This window comes from Astatotilapia calliptera, chromosome 3 (assembly GCF_900246225.1).
Source record: "Astatotilapia calliptera chromosome 3, fAstCal1.2, whole genome shotgun sequence".
In the NCBI taxonomy this organism is placed as follows: domain Eukaryota; kingdom Metazoa; phylum Chordata; class Actinopteri; order Cichliformes; family Cichlidae; genus Astatotilapia; species Astatotilapia calliptera.
In genome coordinates, this window is record NC_039304.1 from 38,498,595 (window position 1) to 38,520,062 (window position 21,468).

The 21,468-nt window shown below is 39.8% G+C and overlaps 2 protein-coding genes and 1 long non-coding RNA gene across 3 annotated transcripts in view; 1 reads left to right on the top strand and 2 right to left on the bottom strand.

Moving 5' to 3' along the window:
• Positions 1–15,401, top strand: cfi (complement factor I). Its single transcript, XM_026163206.1, has 17 exons — positions 1–272; positions 3,921–4,117; positions 5,105–5,258; positions 7,672–7,735; positions 7,829–7,985; positions 8,131–8,327; positions 9,215–9,316; positions 9,402–9,524; positions 10,204–10,239; positions 10,330–10,350; positions 10,929–11,077; positions 11,752–11,855; positions 12,119–12,223; positions 12,688–12,863; positions 13,674–13,775; positions 13,847–13,995; positions 15,139–15,401. The coding sequence occupies exons 1-17, from the start codon at positions 213–215 to the stop codon at positions 15,205–15,207; spliced, it is 1,965 nt and encodes a 654-aa protein (XP_026018991.1). The 5' UTR covers positions 1–212; the 3' UTR covers positions 15,208–15,401.
• The window catches only part of LOC113019455 (deleted in malignant brain tumors 1 protein-like), a 616,212-nt gene that overhangs the window by 119,080 nt on the left and 475,664 nt on the right, over positions 1–21,468 (bottom strand). The gene's annotated exons all lie outside the window — the stretch shown is intronic.
• The window catches only part of LOC113019495 (uncharacterized), a 25,776-nt gene continuing 17,352 nt past the window's right edge, over positions 13,045–21,468 (bottom strand). Inside the window, exon 3 of the long non-coding RNA XR_003272020.1 lies at positions 13,045–13,181. This is a non-coding gene — a long non-coding RNA (uncharacterized LOC113019495). The remainder of the gene's footprint in view (positions 13,182–21,468) is intronic.

The window sequence follows — 21,468 nt, forward strand, 5'->3', positions numbered from 1 at the left end:
TCCACACAGACAAGCTGATGATTGATTGGGGACGACATCAGTGGGCAGAAGAGACCCGTTGCTCCCTAACAGAGAGAATAACTCTCTGTAGCTGCAACTTATTTCGAGAGATTTATGCCTTACAAATTGCCCGTTTAAACATTTCTGAGGGACCAAAACTGTAAAGACGAGAGCAATTTTACAGTTTCATTGTTATCGTTACATTTGCCAGGATGAGATCTGCCAGAGTTTCTGTTTCCTTGCTACTTCTTGTCTTCATTAACTTTGAAATGGTGAGTTAGCCTCTCTTTTATCAGTTTTGTTGATCTGTTGATCAGAGTTACACTGCATGGCTAATGAGGCCAGTATTCAGTACTGTGTTGTCTAATAACTGTAACTGAGATTTAGCAAATTTACAGAATTTACAGTTGCTATACTTTTACTTCTGTTTTAAATGGGCTATTATAAAAACTGTTTTGTAAAATCACTTAGATCTGAATGCAAATTTATAAAAATAACATTTGAGGTTGGGCTTTGGGGGAATTGGAGGCTTCACTGTGGCAAATGTAATCAGTCAGCGTGACTGAGTTTGAAAAACCTGGACTGAATCAAACAGGCACCTCAAGCATCCCGAGTACTATTAATCATATGCCCATATATGATTTATTTACCTTAATCACCAACAGTATCCAGATGTTCTAGACCCAAAAAGTGCTCAAATTTGGTTGAAACCATGGAGTGATCAGGTAGCCTGGTTAGCGAGTTGTTGTTTTGACCTTCTGCCCACCTGAAGCAACATACTTCCACCAATGCAGCTGCGTGTGTTGCTTTAAAAAGCTGCAGAACATGTTTAAGCCTTATAACAGAGGTCACAGGCTAGTATTTCCAATAGATGTAAATAAATAAAGTGATTTAATGTCAAATGTGACAAAAATTACATAACTAAATTGCATATCTTCTGTAATTTAGCAATTATTTTTATTAATACCAAACAGACAGTTTAATGAACTTTACACCTAACATATGGAGTCTTACGTGGGATTAATGAAATTCCTATTATAAGTAGGCTACTTTAGCTTTAAAAACTGTAAATAACATAAAATAAAATAAAATAAAACAAACAAATAAAATAACAAAGAATAAAAAAAATGAATAAACCATTTTTCTATGAATTTGGACTAAAATCCAGTTCCAGACTAAGCATTAAGCAAAAAAATCTGTTTGCATACTGTTAAATTGATCCAGTTTCCATCCTGTTCTTGGTGAAGTCTACACAAAGCTTTCATCAAATTAAAAGGTTAAGTGGTAGATAGGCCATAGGGAGCTACTGGTGATTAACAGGAGAGCGAAACGTTTGCCATCTTTACTGATTTCTACTCTCAGGTCCAGTAAAAGCTGACTGTTATCAGTGAAACGACCTCAGAAATATGGATAAGACTTCAGGTTTGGAAAGGTTGTGTGTGTTTAAGGGGCCAAACCAAATGAACCTTTATTGGCAGTCATCCAGTAGCAGCATAAACAAACAACATAAAGGGGGTTATAGTCCACAAAAGAAGGGCATGGATTAGTTACTGTGGGTTGTAGTGCGGGAGAAAACATTGAGATTAGGATAAAAAGTCTTATCCCCAGAATTATTGTCCAGGACAGACCTGCTGGCCCCACCCCACAGGTCACTCAACCCCAGTGACTATCTTTGCAAGTTGCCAACCCCTCTGGAGATCCATTTTTATTTTTGGGGTTTTGCCCAGTCCTGCCTGAGCCCCAGGGAAGGGTTTCAGTTGCCTGCTTGTGAACAGGGTTATCTAGCTACAAATTTTGTGTCACTGTGGGTTTTTTAAAAAAAAACAAAACAAAAAAACAAAACAAAACACTTAAACATGCAGACATGAGGCTGGAGCAGTCAGGGAACCACTAACCTTCCAATTAGTGAATGACCTGCTCTTTCCCTGAGCTACAGCCACCCCAAACAAGGAGAATGAGGAGTACAACCTGCATCTCTACATCATGACGTTGAGGCGGTCAGGCATCTGATCGGGATGCCTCCCTCCCTTGGGAGGTTTTCCAGGCGCACAAAACTGGAGGGAGTCCTCACTGGGTGGCTGTCTCTCTGGAGTTAGAGCAGGTCATCTACTAATCAAGGCTGGTTGTTCGATCCCTGCCTGCTCCAGTCTCCTTTTGCAAGATACTGAACCCCCAAACTGCCTTCCAAAGTGTTCATCAGATTGCAAATCTGTGTGATTATCTTGAACAAGTGCAAGATAATAGATGAATTAATGGATTTGTAGTAGGTTTTCCATACATTCATAACATTTACACTCAAAGTACAACAAATGAAGACCCTCACTGAAATAAGGTTATGACCAAAGACAAAGTTTAATCCATCTTTGAAAAACTGACTCTTCATTATTTAGTGATGTAGCCAAGAAAACTTTAGGGACAATGTTGATGACTAACCAGTATTAAATACCAATAGAACCATCACAAGTTTAAGACCAGCAAACCAGTTGAGGGGCACCAATCTACACTTTTGAGGGTAGGGTAGTTTGACTGGAATATACTGAGAGGAGACCCAGCTTTTCAGTGATATTTCCAACCTTGGAAAATTTGGAGCATTATAAAGGTCATAAAGGTAAAATACAGGGTCTATAAAAAGAATCACCTGATTCCAAAGAGTTTTAACTTCACAGCCGTTCACCACTCATTGAAAAACGTACTTTTAGAAAAAGAAGTTTTGTGAGTTTCATGTAGTTGTCACAGTCTGGCTGAGGCAGACTGATTCTAAAAAGGGACTGAAATGCAGAACAAAACAGAATGTGAAATGTGACATGGATTAACAAAAAACAAGCTGTTTATTAAGGCTGGCAAAGAAGTACAAAACAAAAGGAAAAGGCGAAACTAAACAATAACCTAAACTGGGTGAACTAAGATTAAAGCATGAAAAAACCTTGAACATGGGACCTGGCATGGAGACATGGAAAAAAAAAACATGACGTGAACATAGCAGACAACCTGACTATGGCTGTATCCCAATTCAGGGTCTGCAGCCTTAAAGTACGCAGCCTCAACAATCCTCAAGGCCGCGTACTTAAAGACCGCTAAGGCCGCAAGTGCGAGGCTTGTGAAATGGGACGGTCTAGCCTCCGTTGTGCTGCCCAGGTTGTCTAGCAACCATGATACTAACCACTGGAAACGTTTCATAGCTTTGTTTGACAGAAATGAAGGAGAAAATCTTTTGTTCATTTGTTTGTTTCTACATGAGCTTTGATCATTCTCTGTAAGATTAAGCTCAGCTATTGAACGGCGTATATTTTAAAGTAAAGGCTTTAAAACCAAGTTAGTACAAACGTCACTAATGTCACATAACTTTGCCGACATGTTGCCAACAGTAATGTTTAATGTTCTTCGTTATTAAACATTTGCACATAAATAAGTGACATAATATTCAGTACTTACTTAAAGTTTACTCTTCGGGCGCCCCTCGTCCACCATTTTTTTCGGCAAAATTATCCACACCCATCGCCGCGCTATGCATTCTGGGATATGTTGGGTCACAAAGTCTACAGGGAAGAAGTAAAACTGAACACACTGACAACAGACTGGGACTATCAAAATAAAACAGGAAACAAATCACAAATACACAGACCTTACACTAAGAGGCAGACTGAAAGAATATAACACATGGAACTCAAACTATACTAAACATGAGACACCACCGAAAAACTAATCCCTCACCAAAAATATGACATATTTATAATCATGATCAAAGCACCAGAGAATAAGAAAATAATCCATAATGCAAAAATAAACCAAAACATAAGAAATTCAAAAAGATGGGTCGAAACGACCCAGAACCGTGATAATTGAAGTTTTTTATCACCCAGTGTTGCTTTGGGTAGATACTACCACAGTATAACTATACTATGGGTTTTTTGCTTTACCAGGTAAAACCATCAGACAAAAGTGACCGAGCACACGTAGATGATCAGCCCCATGTGACTGAGCAGATCGAGCAGACTGAGCAGACGGATCAGAAAATCCAGATACCAAACTTACCAACCCCACTTCCCACCCTACTGGCTACTACCAAAGCCCCAGAGACACCTGAGAGCAATGAGTATCTGGAATCATTTCAATGTTGGTATGTGGACTTGTGTGCTTAAGTGATTTAATTTCACCTTGGTTGGAGTTATCTTTTGCGGCTCACCTGCAGTGCTTTCCTCTCTTGATTTTTTAAGGCAAATGTGACCATAAACAAATGAAGACAAAGGAATAATCCAATTTAAACAGCTGTGCTGTAGAAGATTTGTTCTGTAGACTGAAAACATATTTATTCCTCCTGTAAAAGTTGAACATTTTAACATGGGCTGACTCCCTTTTGGAGCTTAAAGTGGACTTAAAGTGGAATTAACCTCCTAGGACCTGCGTCCACATATGTGGACATCACATTTTGGGTTATTTAGACTAAAATACTCAATTTTGCTCTACAAGGGCCTGATATCCACTTACGAGGACATTATACTGCTACTGTTCTATCACAATTTTAAACGAATATCCTCATATTTTTCTTAGAAACAAAAGTAAGGTAAAAAAAAAAATCTGGTAATTCTTTGTTTTTACATTCATCAGGCCCCAATCCGCCCAAATATCAAAGAGGAATTAAAAATGCTGTGGAAGAGTTCAGGTCTTAGGAGGTTAAAGTGGAATTAAATTTTTTCCAGTGATTGCAGTTGGGGCACTTGGTTTTACTGTAGCTACTTATTCCTAGGACAAGCCATTTTTATTTTAAATGTTAATGTTAATTTTTCAGCCCTGGAGATTGTGAGATTATTTATTTCTTCCTGATATTCTGTGTGTGTGTGTGTGTGTGTGTGTGTGTGTGTGTGTGTGTGTGTGTGTGTGTGTGTGTGTGTGTGTGTGTGTGTGTGTGTGTGTGTGTGTGACGTTTGAATGCTCTTGATAGAAAGATAAGCAAAATAAAAGTGACATGAAGGAAACACAAAAGGTTATTCTGTTATTCCATTCAAAATGTGATTATTGTGTGACTGCAAATCACACAATAATCACATTTTTGCATGATTATTGTGTGATTTACAGTCTGCCTGATCTGTTGGTCTACATTTATTAGGAAGACTCGTGCATCATGTGATGTGGCTTTTTGCCTTCCATGGGAGCGTTGCGTTGAAGGAAAGTGCACATGTAAACCTCCTTATCTGTGCCCCGTTGAGAATGTGAACCCAGTTTGTGGCCATGACAACAGGAACTACCGATCCTACTGCCAGGTAACTCATTATAGTCCAAGGTATGACTGCTATATCTTCAGTCAGGAACCAGTCAGGAACTAAACTAGCAGACACTGATATTAGACAAGAAGGCCTGGTTGTTAGTCCCCGCTCTAAATCATCCCTAAGGTCTTCTATCAGGTTGAGGTCAGGAATCTGTGCATACCAGTAAACCATACCGGTAATGGAAACCCATTTGATGAAGCTCTCCATGTTCCTGAGCTGGTCTGAAGGCCAAATGATGGTTGGAGGTCTGTAGCTAATGAATCAGCAGAGAATTTGCACACTATGCATCCACTGACCCAGCTTTGTGATTTTACAGGACCCAGCATTTTGAGTTGCTCTCTTCCACTTTGTTATAATACCACTAACAGGTGACTGTGGATCATCAGGTGACCAATCTTTCACAAATGTTTTGTAGAAGCAGTCTGCATGCCTAGGTGCTTAATTTTATACACTGGTGGCCACCTGAATTCCATGATTTGGATGGGTGAGTGGATACTTGGCAATACAGTGTACATGCAGTGAGACAAAAACTGGTTCATCCCAAAGACAAAACTCCTAAACACAAACTTAACAATGTACTGTATGGCATACAGCGAGGAATGCCCAGACCTCTACATCGGAGAGACCAAACAGCCACTTCTTAAATACATGGCACAACATAGAAGAGCCACCTCCACGGGGCAAGACTCAGCAGTCCATCTGCATATAAAGGACAAAGGACACTCTTTCGGAGATGCTAATGTTCACATTTTGGACAGAGAGGACAGATGGTTTGAAAGAGGAGTGAAAGAAGCCATCTATGTCCACTGTGAGCGACCATCTTTGAACAGAGGCGGGGGTTTACGACATCAACTGTCTGCCATCTATAATCCAGTTTTGAGATCCTTTCCCAGACGCCTTAACGCCCACTCACATCCTGGGCCATCTGACCTCACGAAATCACATGATAAGGTGGGGCCAGGTTTCACAATGAGCTCACCCAAAACCCTGGCTGATTGTGACCCACACCCATTTTCACACCTTGGCTCATGTGATTAGACAGACGATCAATAGGGATCCATGACCGTCGTGGGGACACACCCATAGGGCTTAAAATCTGTGGCTCTTCACCAGGGCTGGACTGGGACAAAAAATCGGCCCGGGCATTTTGACTGGTGACCGGCCCACCAGGTATTACAGGAAAAACCATAAAGCCTTTGAATGAAAACAAACGCTGTTGTCACAGTGATGTACACTGTCTTGTTGGTGTATATGTATCAGTCTAATAAACTTAAACCTACACCATCCTCCCTATTCTGGTATTTTAAACAGTACCTGAAAGTAGACTGCTTGGTCAAGTTAACCTCCTGAACTATCTACAACACATGGTGAAAACCTGAAATTAAGACAGAGAAGACTAGAGGTGAGACATGATCATTACTGATTACTGATGACAGATTTAGATATATTTTCATAAAGCATTCATTTACCACATCAATAAACAGCATGGCAGGGCACAATATTTTTTCTAACATGGCAACCTTTAAAAAGTGAAAGGAGAAAGGACAAAATGTTCCTTTTCACCTCAATACGAGACGACTCCGTTTTTTACGGGACAGTTGGAAACTCTAATAACTAACCTTACAAATAAAATAAGATAAAACAAGTTAACATCATAGCACCCGCCCAGCAGTATATAAACTCCGTCATGCTAGCTAGCACGCAGTACGAGTTATTGTAACTGACTGTAAAAAGTCAGCACAACAAAGATAAACTCCACCTAAACTTGGTTTATATCTGACCCAGATAGACTGCAGGTCATAACTTCTTACCTGAAGTTCAGTTCACCACCTCGGATCTCTGCTCCTCCTGCCTTTCCGTCATCCACCTGCCAGCGTGTTGCACCTGCTGGCCTCCACCACTTGCTAATGTTACTGAATCTGTGGAAGATCCGCAATAGCCACCACCAAACAACTGAGTTATTTTACACATCTCCCTTCATCTGGCCAATCCACCACTTTTCAGTGTTTATACCGTTACGGAAAAAAAACGAAAAACCACCATCGGGCATACCGGGCAAATGCCTGGTATGCCCGATGGCCAGTCCAGCTATGCTCTTCACCAATTGCTCTTAGAACTGAAGAAGCTTCTCGTATGAGCAGTGAAACGTCTTCAAGAAACTCTAAGAAGTCCAGACGCTTTTCCTTCCAAGCTCTTTAGACTACAATGACCTGGATGACTGAGAACCTTCACAGACATGCATTTTGTTTTTAAGATTTCCTAAGATTTCCTAGCTAAAAATCAAAATTAATCCTGACCTAACCAAGACACAGTTGATCTTCTGTATGTTACAAGTTTACAGAACATTAGATTATATTGCAAATTTAGGTGCCACTATTTTTAAATTTCTATTTAATCTCTTTTCCAGGTGATGGCGCTCTCATGCCGGACCAGGAAATCCCACATGTCCCACTTTGGGGATGACTGTGATGGTTCGCTCTTTCTGATGCATTCAAAGCTTTGTGATTCTTTCTGAGATTCCTACAAATTGTTTATGTTACTTTAACCTCTTTTTCTCACAACAGTAAATGGTCCAAAGTTCAGAACTTCAATAGATGAGGAAACCGGATTAGTCAGGTTGTTTGTTCCTGACAGCAATGGTGGGGAGGAATTACTGGTGTGTAAGAAGATGTGGAACATGGCTGCTGCTAATGTGGCTTGCAAGGAACAGAAGAAACCACTGTGAGAGAAATTACACAAACTAAGAATATTAAAGCATGAACATATAGGATAAATATACATGTTTATCATCTGCTAGTCAATCAAAATTTAATTCAGCAAATAACCACAGTATTAGAGTCAGACACTTCTAACATTGTGTGTACAGGGGTGCAGCATCCAAAAACACAGTGGATTACAACACCTTGACAGCTTCCACACAGCTTCCACACAGATGTGTTAGTGTCTACTGCCAAGGTTATGAAACGTCCTTAGCTGAGTGTGTTATCTACGACAAAGTGGAGGTTACAAAAGGATCGTTAGTTGCTACTGCAACCTGTTACGAGGAATCAACAGCACCAACAGGTCAGTATGTGGTAATTCTACTGTATTCTTGTCTGAGGTTAGAAAACAATGTACTCCTACAAATTTGTAATTGGTAAATTTAAACTGTAAGAAGGTTTTCAGGGTGCTCTTAAGCTACTTGTACTTATCATAAATGCATTTAGAAATAACTTAAAATTGTTCCGAATCAACACTATTAAGAGAATGTGTATGAATTAATGTCTAAAAGTAAAAGTTTATCAGACCGTTATGCCTTCTGCCTGCCTTCGGTGTTAGGTGCTTCGAACTGGTTCAAATATAAGGAGACCACAGAGCTGACCTAACACATTTTGCAGATATAACACCTCTCTTGGAAACCTTTCAGTGTCCCCCACCAGAATAGCTCGAAAAGGTGCCTGGGAAGAGGGATGTTTGGGTGTCTATGTATAGACTACCGGTATGCCCTTGCAACCTGGACCTAGACAAGTAGCAGACGATGAATGGATTGTTGGAAAATTCAGTGGAACTTCTAGAATAAATTAATTAACTGAAATAAAAATAAAAAACTCACCTTAAACGTCGTTAGTCCTCTGCAAGTGCAACTGCACTCAGCAGGGACTTCTTGTTGGGTATAAATTTGGATCTTAGACATTTATTTGATTGGATCTTAGACATTTATTTGAGCTTTCTCAAAAAATTTGAGTTGCTGAATAAACATTTCTGTATTCACAATCTAAACTGTCAACCCATCTTTCAGCTTCTGAAACCCAACATGAACATTTTTATCATCATCAGGCTCACATGACTCCCTGAATTTGAAAATTTGGAGACAGTGATGCTCAGTCTTCATTAAAAAAAAATTTTCTTCAACAGAATCTAATATTTTCTCATCTAGTCTAAAAGAAGTTTGTCTCTTCTGTCTGTTTTAGACCATCCCTTCACCTGTGTGAATGGAAAGCGTGTGGCTCAATACCAGACGTGTAACGGAATTGATGATTGTGGTGACCAAAGTGATGAGATGTGCTGCAAAAGTAAAACTACACAAACACAATCAGAAATTATCTTACCTTAGCTTTGTGCCCCAAGTTTTACAATGTGAATCATTGTTTTTATCAGAGTGCAGAAAAAATGCTTTCCACTGTAAAACGGGAGTGTGTATTCATAAAGAAGCACTCGCTGATGGCAAGATCGACTGCCTGGATGGCGAGGATGAATCAAACAAATTTAAGTCAAAGCAAAGTAAGGCACAACATATCTTTACTTCCACACAGTTTTAGAAAAACAGATGTTTGCTCTTAGAAAGTTGTTTTGTTTTGTTTTTTTGCAATTTAGTTTCTTTCACTTGTAAAACTGGTTTCACTTGGGTTCCTGATCTACCCAAACTTTGGCAATTACATAAAGGCTAGTTACATCTTGGAGCAAAATTGGTCCAAGAACAGTATACCAGCAGAAATTCCTACTATAACTTACTGCTACTTACACAGCCAAGTTTAACATGGACCTTTCTTGAATATGTCAGCAGTATTCATCTGACTTAGGTAACTCAAAAGTTTATGTTGTGACACAGTGTAAGTCTGGAATACAAGTTGCGAAAATGCTCCTGTAATCTGAAAGCTCCTTATGATTACTGTAATATACATTTTTGCTAAATTTATATTACGTTAAACTAAATTTAACTGTGTCATCTAATCTTTTACGTTTAAGTAAAAGATTAGATTAGAAAGATTAGATTTAACACCTGTTCACACTGATAGTGTCATGTGGTTTGCTTCATATAACTACAATACAAATAGTTGTCACAGTTAGAAAAACGCTAACTTCTGGTGAATGACTTTCATAGCTGAAAGTCCACAACCATCAGGTTTTTTTTTTTCCATGCACCCGAGTCCTTATAGCAATATGTTTCTGTTTTCTGTAGAATCACTTTCACTGAAAGGTCTGCCCAAAAATTCAGGTAAATGAAATCCTCACAGCAGCTGTTTGAATATTTCACTGTTTTAATTAGTGATGATGACAGTAATTATTTTTTCTTCCTGTATTTCAGAGTACATCTCTCCAATGAATGGTATGTAGATTAAAAGTGACTTATCAGAGGTGGTGGCACATCTTATTTTATATACAATGATTAGATAATCTTGATGCTATAGTACACAATGACATTTTTGACAACAGTTTTCTTCTAGCTACAGTTTAGGAGACCTTTAATCATTGGCATAAGAGAACCTCAGAAGTTTACATGGATTCCAAAGCTTCATCTAATCCAGTTGGGATACACTGGACAGCCAACTGCAATACAGAATTAGTCACTAGTATTAGTGTGTAACCCTCTCACATACTATATGATTAGAACAGTAGGAAGTCTACCTATTGCAGAGGTTCCCAAAATGTGGGCTGAGCCATTGCAGGGGGGCGCAGTATGAAAAAATAGTCACGAAGATTTTTCTTTTAAAACAAACGGGGGCCTAGCAAAAACAGTTTAGGAACCTCTGACCTATAGTAACCCTCATTTCAATTTGCACATGTTCTTTAAATCAGTCCTGAGGGTACAAGATCACCTTATATACAGGTATATCTAGTCCCCAGGGTATGAATTTCAACAAAACTCTGCGTTATATAGCTTTGTGTGTTGTTAACTTTGTCCAGAAACAAAGGCCAACAGAAAAGCCCTGGAGGCCAATCTGGTCTGTGGCATTCCAAATGCTACCACAGTGGATGATGAGGAAGTGGTGCAACGAGGAAAGAGTACCCATGGAAGAGTCAAGAGGGTAGTCGGGGGAGTACCAGCAAAGCCGGTGAGCTGGAATCAACATAACTTTTTGAGTACAGTTACCGTTCCTGCTGCTACTATGTGGTTTTGTTTTGTTTTGTCATTCTTACAATGTAGCATAATGATCTCCCTCTGATGCTAAATACCCAAAGGGATTTTTAAGGTCCTGTAGATCCTCAGATGCTCCACCTGTTTGAAGCCCTAGACCACTTGCCTAGTGTATGATAGTGTATGATAGCCCTGTTGGTTAAATCCAAAATGCTATGTCATGGCATGCCTACCTTGCTTAGACATACAAATTTAAATCAAAACATGATATACTCCCAAACCTAACCAAATCACTTTGGTGGCTAAAACTAACCAAACAACAAGTCACATAGACTAAAAGAAAAGAAAAGAAACCCCAGTTTCTCTCTTGACAGTTCTGTTACTCTAGCAGACGTCCACAAATTCAAATCCCAGCTGAGTATCATCACACGGAGTAAATTTGAAACCATTGGGAACATAATGAAGAATTCCATTACCGTTCCTCTCAAGAAGCCATGTCTGTTTCTGTGATGACATTGTTTTCATAGAAAGTCTTGATTATTTTAGCACGAAAATGCCACACCCCATTTGGCACAACTGAATGATAACTGTCATCATAAGTAACAAGCAACACATGAATAACCTGCCACATATCTTCCTGTTGGTGTGTAGACCCAAATCCAGTGGCAGATTGCTCTGGAGGAAAACAAGAGGATTGACTGTGGAGGAGCTTATATCGGAGGCTGCTGGGTCATCACTGCAGCTCACTGTGTCAGGTCGGACAAATCTCTCACACCACTCCCCCTTCCTAACATCAACACATTGAAGGTTTTAAAACACTTTTTTAAGACTAGGCATTGCTTTGAAAGTCCTCACACATTAGGTTTTTTTCTCTCCTGGTACCTTCACTTTCAAAAGTAGTGTAAATTTGATACAATTTCCAGAAAGATTAAGCCCATGCTCTGGTCAGTGCAGTTAAAAGTCATGCTGTGCCTTGGAAGTCAGCAATAACCATATTTTTCTCCCTTGCTGTTTACAGACCCAACCCCCGTGCCTTCAGAGTGAAGTTTTCCCTCTGGAAAAAATCTCGAGCTCAAGACACAACTGACATTGTTCCTGTTGAGGACATCATTATCCACCCAAAGTATGAACAACACTATCTATACATAAATGTACTCCATTCATTTACAGGTACATCTTTTTCTTTTTTCATTCTAATAAAGCAGTTTTGAATGATCCACAGTTAGAAATACCAATTTTTCTTATACTGGGTCTTAGTTAGGACACTCAATTCATCCTCTATCAGGCAACTTCCCCTTTATTCGGTGGGTAGGTAGGCTTCTGCACCTGAGATGACCGTATTTGGGATTCCCATTGTGGGTAAATGATATCATAAAGATCCAATGACAGAAGAAAGCTGAATGAAACTGAATGTTGAGAGAAGTCTGAAGTCTGAGCTCATGACTCGCTGAGATTACTTGTATTTACATATGAACATCCATCACTGGAACAGCAGATATATCACAGAAATAAGAAAATGCTAAATATGGTTACTTTATAATCAAATATGTGTAATAAAATAAGAACAATTTTTTTAATGTCTCACAGTTATGTTGCCAACACATATGAAAACGACATCGCTCTGGTAAAACTCCAGAAGCTTCCATTCACAGAGAAATGTTTGGTGGACAATCCAGCAATAAGCGCAGTCTGTGTTCCCTGGTCCACACACCTCTTCCAGCCCAACCACACCTGCAGTATCTCTGGGTGGGGACGAACTGCAGGTATGGATAAAAAATCATATTTTCCTGTTGCAAGAAGAACAGTAATGTTGTTCAATCCAGGTTAAAAATGAAAGGGGATCATCTTCTTGATGCATTCTCAATCATCCAGGTAAGTAAATCTCCGGAAGCTGATTCTGTTCATCTGGACGTAGCGTTTTGTGGGAGAAACGTTTCGTCACTCATCCAAGTGACTTCTTCAGTCTCAGCTGACTGCAGGTTTCCCCAAATCCAACTCCAAGTCCAATCCATTAAAAGCTCACTCGTTCACATCCACTCAGGGTCCACAAAGCAGGATAACAAGCAGGGGTCCGGGGAAGCCTGTAAAAGGAGAGGAGATAGATGTTAGATAGAAGCAGTAGGAAATACAAAGAAATCACTAAGCAAGCCGGAGCTACACTGACACAGGTTAGCCCAACGATCCCTTGAAGAAACAGACACCATTAATGCTGAAAGGTATATCGGCATATATATGCTTTAGAGCAACATGCTCTCTCATTCAGGTTCCATCTTTTTCAGGAAAAATGTACAATTTACCAAAACAGTGCCAAGCAGAACCCTGTAGCTATTACAACAGCTTGGCTTCATTGTAAAACAGTGCAGGTGCTAAATTGGCCTGCTGACAGTCCAGATCTTACACAAGCTGAATATATCTGGAACATCATGAAGTGAAAAACAGGACAAAGAAGACTTTTATCAGACAAGAATGCAACAGTATTGATCTATATCTCCATCTACTTTGTGAAGTTATGTTTTCCCATCAGCTGGTTTGATTAATGAGCAAAGATGAAATATTCCTGTCGTTGTGTCCAGAGGGGAGGTCAGCTTCCGTGTTGCTCTGGGCCAACGTTTCTCTGATCGACAATTGCGGCAGATTCTATGGAAACCGCTTCAAACCAGGCATGATGTGTGCAGGTGAGTGATCTATGCACAGCCGGACTACTGCAACCTGGACATAGTACAGATGGAAATGTGTTTATTTGTAGGTGATGTGGAAGGCAGCGTGGACTCCTGTCAGGGCGACAGTGGAGGTCCTCTGGTTTGTGTGGATGAGTTAGGCGTTTCCTACCTGTGGGGCATCGTCAGCTGGGGTGAGAGGTGTGGACAGCCAGGATTCCCTGGAGTTTATACACAGGTACAGTACACAAAGACAATACTATACTATACAAAGGAGAAATTTATTACAAATACTGTGTACATATGCTGCAAGTGTCAGGGATCAGCTGTGTGACAACCCGGATTTGGACTTGAGTCAGAACACAATAAAGACTGACTCAGTATATAAATTCACGGGATGATGAGGGAACAGGCAACAAGTGGAGACAAGGCTGAAATCAATAACTGACTAATCAGAGGAACACAAAGCACACAGGACTTGAGAAATTTGACAGGAAATGACTAACACTGAGACCTGGACTAAAACATAAGAACGTCACTCAGAGCCAAAACAACAATAACAGAGACAAGACAGGAAGGACAGAATAGAAATACAAAAGTAAACAGGGAACTAACAGCGTAGTAAATACAATGCTCTACCCAGAAGATGAAATAATACAGAATATCGAACCGAAATGGAAGTTCTGGGTCCAAACATTTACCGTATGTGAATTCTTTTATCTGAATTTAGAAGCATAAAATTAGAGGTCTTTCCAAATTTTATGTCTTTAAGACATTTCTGTAGTTTAACTAAGTGGTGTGTGTTATCTGGCTTCATGCACAGATAGAGCTGGGTGTCATCTCTATAGCAGTGAAAATGAACCCTGTGCAACTCCATAATTAACCTTTGTGTGAAGAGGTCCCTACATTTACATGAACAAATCGGAGTCTATTAGAAACATCAGCGTTTTGTTTTTGTGGTCAAATAAGCCTGAAGTGTAATTTTTGTAATTGGCTGTAAACATGTTTATTTCTGCTGTAAAATTTGACTTTTTAAAACTGGAGTCAATGGGTTTGACTCATTTTTAGATCCTCACTTAGACGCTTGAAGAACTGTAGCTTTTGACTATTTCAATTGTCCATGACCTTTTGTTTTACTATTTTTTAATGGTGTGTTTCTTTAATTAGATACAAATGCTTTGTATAACGCCAAATAGTTTTGACAGTTTGTTTTATTTTTAGAGCATTATAAATAGTTTCTTTTCTTTTCTTTTTTCATGTATAGTTATTGTTGATTTAGTGACTGTTATGTATTGTGGTATATTTTGTATGACTTGTATAGTACTTATTTCACATTTTAGGATTATTAGAAACAGTAACATTGTGTGTCTCTGTCTGACAGGTCGCACATTACTTCGAGTGGATTAGGCTTCACATAGGTTGGTCTGCAGTCACCAAATTCAACTCATAATATGGAAAACCCACAGCATGTGGCCACATTTCAATATAGGTGTGCCATTTTATTTTGGTTAAAACTGCTCAGTGAAAGATGGTAAAAGACGCATTCACTGTTTGATGTTACTGCTTGGACCTACTGTTTGTATTGGTATTAAAATACTACGTTCTATCCAGTAAAACACCAATAAAATCTGCTTGTAAACATACTAATGAGACTTAATCTTTACTTGTAAACATCTCTAAACTAAATTTGAGCCTTAACACACACTTGCTGAGGTTTACTCAAGTTTCTGGAATGTCTGATTGCTCTAATAGCATCTTGTTCTTAAATGGGAAAACAATGTGGAAAGATAAAAAAGAGAATAGAGCAAAAAAATAAAACACAAGGGGCTGCCAACTGCACAGACAGAGAAGAACTGAACAGACACACAAACAAATATGTGTATGTGCATTTATCATGAAGTAACAGGGACTCCACAGATGGAGCAAGCACAGGGCCCAAGGTACCTGAGAATCCCACCTGGCAAAACACCTAGTAGAACACCCCCAGCCTCGACCACAACCCCCAAAGGAGCACGTCAGGAAACATGCCAAAACATCCAGCCGTGTGCCCTTGCACCACCAAGCATCACCAAACCTTGGATATCCCTTTGTAATGCAGTTCAGTTTTTTCTATCTCTGATGCATATCTGGATTTTTTCAAATGGGTTTTTACATGTGATAAGTGAAGACTTAAAAGATTTTTTTTTTAAATTCCCACCAAACTGCCAAAGAGCTGCTTTTGCTAAGGTGTTTAAAGCAGGCGTGATGCTTAATACAGGAGCTAATATAAAGCAGATTGCTTTTTCACTGAGTGCTTGCTTTACGTCCAACCATGAGGTGTCTAACAAGCTTACACAACACAGAAACACAGTAATCTGTTTTATAAGAAGAGTGTTAAAACTCGCTCATGATGGGGGGTGGGGGGTGTTTACATAAAATGTTTTTAAATGCTTGAGTTTACTGACTTATATCAAGCCGTAGGGGGTTTATTCGGGATCAGTGAGAACATATAGTTGAATTTCAGCAGAACGCTGCACTAAGGTCTAGCAGGACAAGCACAGAGATGAGTCCACTGTCAGAGGCCATAAGAAGATCATTTGTAACCTTCACTAAAGCTGTTTCTGTGCTGTGATGAGCTCTGAAACCTGACTGAAACTCTTCAAATAAGCCATTCCTCTGCAGATGATCTGTTAGCTGTTTGACAACTACTCTTTCAAGGATTTTTGATATGAAAAGAAGGTTGGAGATTGGCCTATAATTAGCTAAGACTGCTGGGTCTAGAGATGGCTTTGTGAGTAAAGGTTTAACTACAGCCAGCTTGAAGGCCTGTGGTACATAGCCGATCATTAGAGATAGGTTGATCATATTTAAGATCGAAGAATTAATTAATGGCAGGACTTCTTTGAGCAGTTTTGTAGGAATGGGGTCTAAAAGACACTGATGGTTTGGAGGAAGTAATTATTGAAGTTAACTCAGAAAGATCAATTAGAGAAAAAGAGTCTAACGTAACATCAATGGTACTAAGAGTAGCTGTAGATAATATTACATCTGTGGGATGATTACTGGTCATTTTTTCTCTAATGATAAAAATTTTATTTGTGCAGAAGTTCATGAAGTCATTACTAGTTAATGTTAAAGGGATGGTTGGCTCAAAAGAGCTCTGACTTTTTGTCAGCCTGGCTACAGTGCTGAAGAGAAACCTGGGGTTGTTCTTATTTTCTTCAATCAGTCAATCGGCTTCCGATTGACGTAACCAGGTGTCATTACTGCCGACGTGAATTATAATTTTATTGAATTTACGTTTACCCTTAACCAGCAGTTTTACGTTTCCCTCAGTGTCGCCTGCTCTGGCCCCTGCTGGTGTCTCTAGCTTCAACATGTCTGAGAACAGAATCGCCAATTACCAGAGTTTGACCCCCAGTGGGTTTGTCGCTGAGTGGGGAAAAATGGTTAGACACATGAACAGGTTGGTGGTGTGCCTGGGGCTTCTGTTTAAGACTATGCTTCCCCCTCACCATTTTTCCGATCATTATAATATAATTCTGGTTACTCCAAGAACCGTTTTTTAACAATGTTATGATGATCAAACTGATGATGGTATCTAATACAACTGCTGATCTACCCCAATTCAGCTGCTATATACGTGGGGAAAAGAAAGTTTTCAGGGTATATACGTGAGTAAAATGTTATTCATACATCACCTATCAAGACAAAGATCACAAAGTGATTCTCAACAACAACAAAACATTAAGAAGAAGAAAAAAAGAGTTCACTACAACCAAATCTGAAAAGATTAGTTTTTAGTTGCTTCTTAAAAGAGACCACTGAGTCTACAGATCTCAGGCTCAGAAGGGAGAGAGTTCCTGAGTCTGGGGTAACACGATGAGTGAAAAGTTACCCCAGAGTTCGTGACAGCAGATTTAGCAAATGTTGCAAAATGATCTTGAGCTTATAAATCTGCCACTGACACAAGCAAGTACTTCCTTTTTTTTCTTCATTTAATTGGAAAAGTTGTGAGCCATCAAACTTTTAAAGGAGTCTAAGCATCTACTCAGAATCTGCAGCTTTAGGTTTGCAAAATTGTATCTTAACAAACCACAAGACCTTTGGAACAACCACCAGACAGGCAATACCAAAGTGGAGATATTTGCCTATAATACACAGCACCATGTTTGAAGAAAACCAAACACAGTATATCAGCACAAACACGTCATACTAACTGTCAGGACAATAGTGGAGACATGATGGTTTGAACTTGTTTTGCCCCCACAGGACCCTTGCACATTGCAGGCAACCATCAATTCCTCTGTATTATTCTTAAGTATTCTAGAATCAAATGCGATGCCCTCTTTCTGACAGCTAAAGCTTAGCTGAAACTGGATGATAGTAATCCCAAGTACAGCAGCAAATCTACAACACAATGGCCACGATGACCTCAACCTAATTACAATGCTACGGTGGGACCTTAATACAATACAAATGTCTGCAAACATAAATTAGCAAAGAAAACTGGGCCAAAATTCAGAGAGACATAGGGAAAGTCATAAAAAAAAAGAATTAGTTAAAGCTCTTTCTGTTAAAGGTGGTTCTCCAAACTACTGAATCATGGGCTATACTAAGTTCTTATTAGTTTAGTCCCAACTGATGGCCTTTAAAAAGATGTCTCATTCCCCAGCTGTCACATACAACATATGGATTGCATTGGTTACAGATGAATTTCTAAACTACTGAATGTTCCAGTAGGCACTGCTGGGGCAATCATCTGGAAGTGAATCAGACCTGGAACTAGCAGGTACAACAGTTTCAAATAAAACAGCAATGCAAGTATTGCACTCAATCACAATGGTCTGTATGGACGCTCACTACGCAAGACCCCATTGTTAAAGAAAAAGCATTTTGAAAGTTGGTGCTTATATAATTGAAGGAAGGATGAATGGGCCAAAGACTGTGTCACTCTATGATTAATGTTCACATTCAAAGGGACTCGCCACACATAACATATCCAGGTAAATTCTGATGTGGGAACTGATCTCATGATCTTTAGTTTACAAATTCAAATACAAATTCAAATTTTATCTGTCACACACACACAACCATACACAGTATGACATGGGGGTGAAATGCTTGTAGCTGTACAATGCCCGACCATTAAATGACAGAAGAAAAGTTTTACAATATTTACAATTTACAGTTTACTACAAAAATTACAAATTAACTTGGGAATTTACAGTTAAGAATGTGCAAATAGAAGAAGAGATTATAAAGATTATAAAGATTATAAAGTATAGGAATTATAGGATTATAGGAAATGTGTGGTGGTGCATGTGGTGACTTGTGTGAGAGTCCAGTCTTATAGTGACGTGTTTGGGAGAGTCCAGTCCTACACCTGGTTCAGGCCCCGAATAGCCTGGGGGAAGAAGCTCCTCCTCATTCTCTCTGTTTTGGCCTTAAGGGAGCGGAAGCGCTTCCCAGACCTCCATTGTTGGGATGGGAGAGGTCCATCATAATCTTCCTAGCTTTGGACTTGCACCGCTTGGTGTAGATGGACAGCAGGTCAGGGAGCTCTGATTGAATGATGCGTTCGGCTGAGCGCACCACTCTTTGCAGATCTCGTCTGTCCTGCTTGGTGCTGTTCCCAAACCAGGTGCAGATGTTTACAACCCTAACATTGATGCAAGTCTCAGTGAGTGCTTAGACTGGTCAGTCAAATTAATAATAATGGATTGCATTTATATAGCGCTTTTCTAGGCACCCAAAGCACTTTACAATTCCACTATTCATTCACTCTCGCATTCACACACTGGTGGAGGCAAGCTACTGTTGTAGCCACAGCTGCCCTTGGGCAGACTGACCGAAGCGAGGCTATTAAATGCATAGAAAAATGAATGACCACTGCTAGTCATTAAAATTAGGTCAAATTAATTCACAAGTCTATCCAGTTCTTGTGTTTAAAGATATTGTGCATCTCTTCTCTGTTATTAGGTACCTCATTATATGACATCAGTCCACTAGTATAATAGTCCTACTCCAATAGTAGACTAAAATCCTTGTTTGTTTCCATTCTTAGCATGGAGCCCCATTCAAGATTACAGGAAAGGTATGAATGGGGTTTGAACCCATGAGCTGCGATTTACCAAAGACCAATGCCTTATCACTTGGCCACCATGCCTCACTACACATTCTGCTTCACATACACTTGCACCCATATATAGACTCCTTCCCTTGAAATTTTAGCATCTCAGATTAAATCGCAGGCCAGTGACACGTGAACATGACACTGAGTGTGGGGATAAACATGGGGACAAGATAGACTGGGGAGACAAAACGACAAAACACAGAGAGATGAACATGGGAACAGGAAGGGAGAAACCATAAGCCCCTTTTCCATTAGAACAGTTGAGGCAAAAATTATTAGCCCCCCAGGACTCCTAAAACTCTTCCCAATGTTTGCAACATTGATGAAACTTGATATAATGCAACATTCACCAGTGCTATTTAATAGCTTTTGGTACATTTTGTAATATAAAATGTATTCTTAGGCTTGCTTGACATCAAATATAGCAAAAGAAATGCAGTGTTCAAAAATATTAGCCCCATGTGAATATTTTCTTTCAAAACACACCTACAGTAACCTACAGAAACCACACCTGTGCAGTCAATTGGCTTCCTTGCAACATTCAGTCAACATAAAAAGGAACGGGACACTTTAACACATGAGAGGGACTACTGTTATTCACCGTGCCAGAAACAAAGGAAATAAGTCTGGAGCTCAGAAAGAAGGGAAGGCTACACTGGCATTTCCAATTGATTCACAGTGTCTAGAACTGCTATACATTGCATCATTGCCAAGTACAAGGAGAAAAATTCTGTAAGAAACAAACCTGGCTGTGGCTGTAAGTGCAAGATTTCAAGAACTCTGGAGAGGAAAATATTCAGAGATGTCAGCAAGTGTAACAAATGCGTTAAATACTTGTGAATTTGACCCAAAACACCTTTTCTTTAAAATTAAATATTTCATTTTGCATCTCAATCTCCTACCTATGTTATCTGAGTCTGTGTGTGTTCGTGTTTTTGTGTGCTGCGTGGTGACGTAGGCGCGTGCACGTGTGTCCCGGTCACAGCTCCTTTCAGCGTGGCCGGAGGTAAGTCACTTGCCACGTTGCTCTCAGCTAATTAAAGTTTGTTTAGACCCCAAGCTGCAATGTGAATATAGCCGAACTGCTACGTTTTGTTATTAAGAGACTCGTTCGGGGAGAGGTGTCCTGGCAGGCGCGTGACACAAACAGCTCAGACCTTTACTTCTGTGTTGCAGATGTGCAGTAAAAAGCCAAAGGCCCAGTGCTGTCTCCTGCCTCTTACTTTCACGCCAGAACACAACGCATTGACAGGCGTAACACTTGCAGACCGGTTACACAAGGAATCCTGTACATCTGCCAAGACCATTGTTGCTGACCTGGCCGACTCTTGCTGACTCTTCTGGAGTTGTTTCAAGGAACACAGTTGTGAGGGCTCTTCATGGTGGTGGGTTTCAGGACCATCAGTCCAGAAGAAGTCTAGGCTTAGGTTGTCGCTGAGTCTTCTAACAAGACAATAACCCAAAGCATACACCAAAATATTCCAACAGTTCCTCAAGGATACCAAAACCAAGATCCTGGAGTGGCCCACACAGAGCCCAGACCTCAATCCTATTGAGAATCTGTGGCGAGTGCTCAAAGTGAATGACCGTGCTCGG

Bases quoted from the DNA above. Each gene is read 5' to 3' on its own strand.
- cfi (XM_026163206.1), top strand. From the start codon at position 213: ATGAGATCTGCCAGAGTTTCTGTTTCCTTGCTACTTCTTGTCTTCATT. The intron at 11,078-11,751 runs GTGAGCTGGAAT...GTTGGTGTGTAG, and splicing joins GGGGAGTACCAGCAAAGCCG to ACCCAAATCCAGTGGCAGAT. The intron at 12,224-12,687 runs GTATGAACAACA...AATGTCTCACAG, and splicing joins GACATCATTATCCACCCAAA to TTATGTTGCCAACACATATG.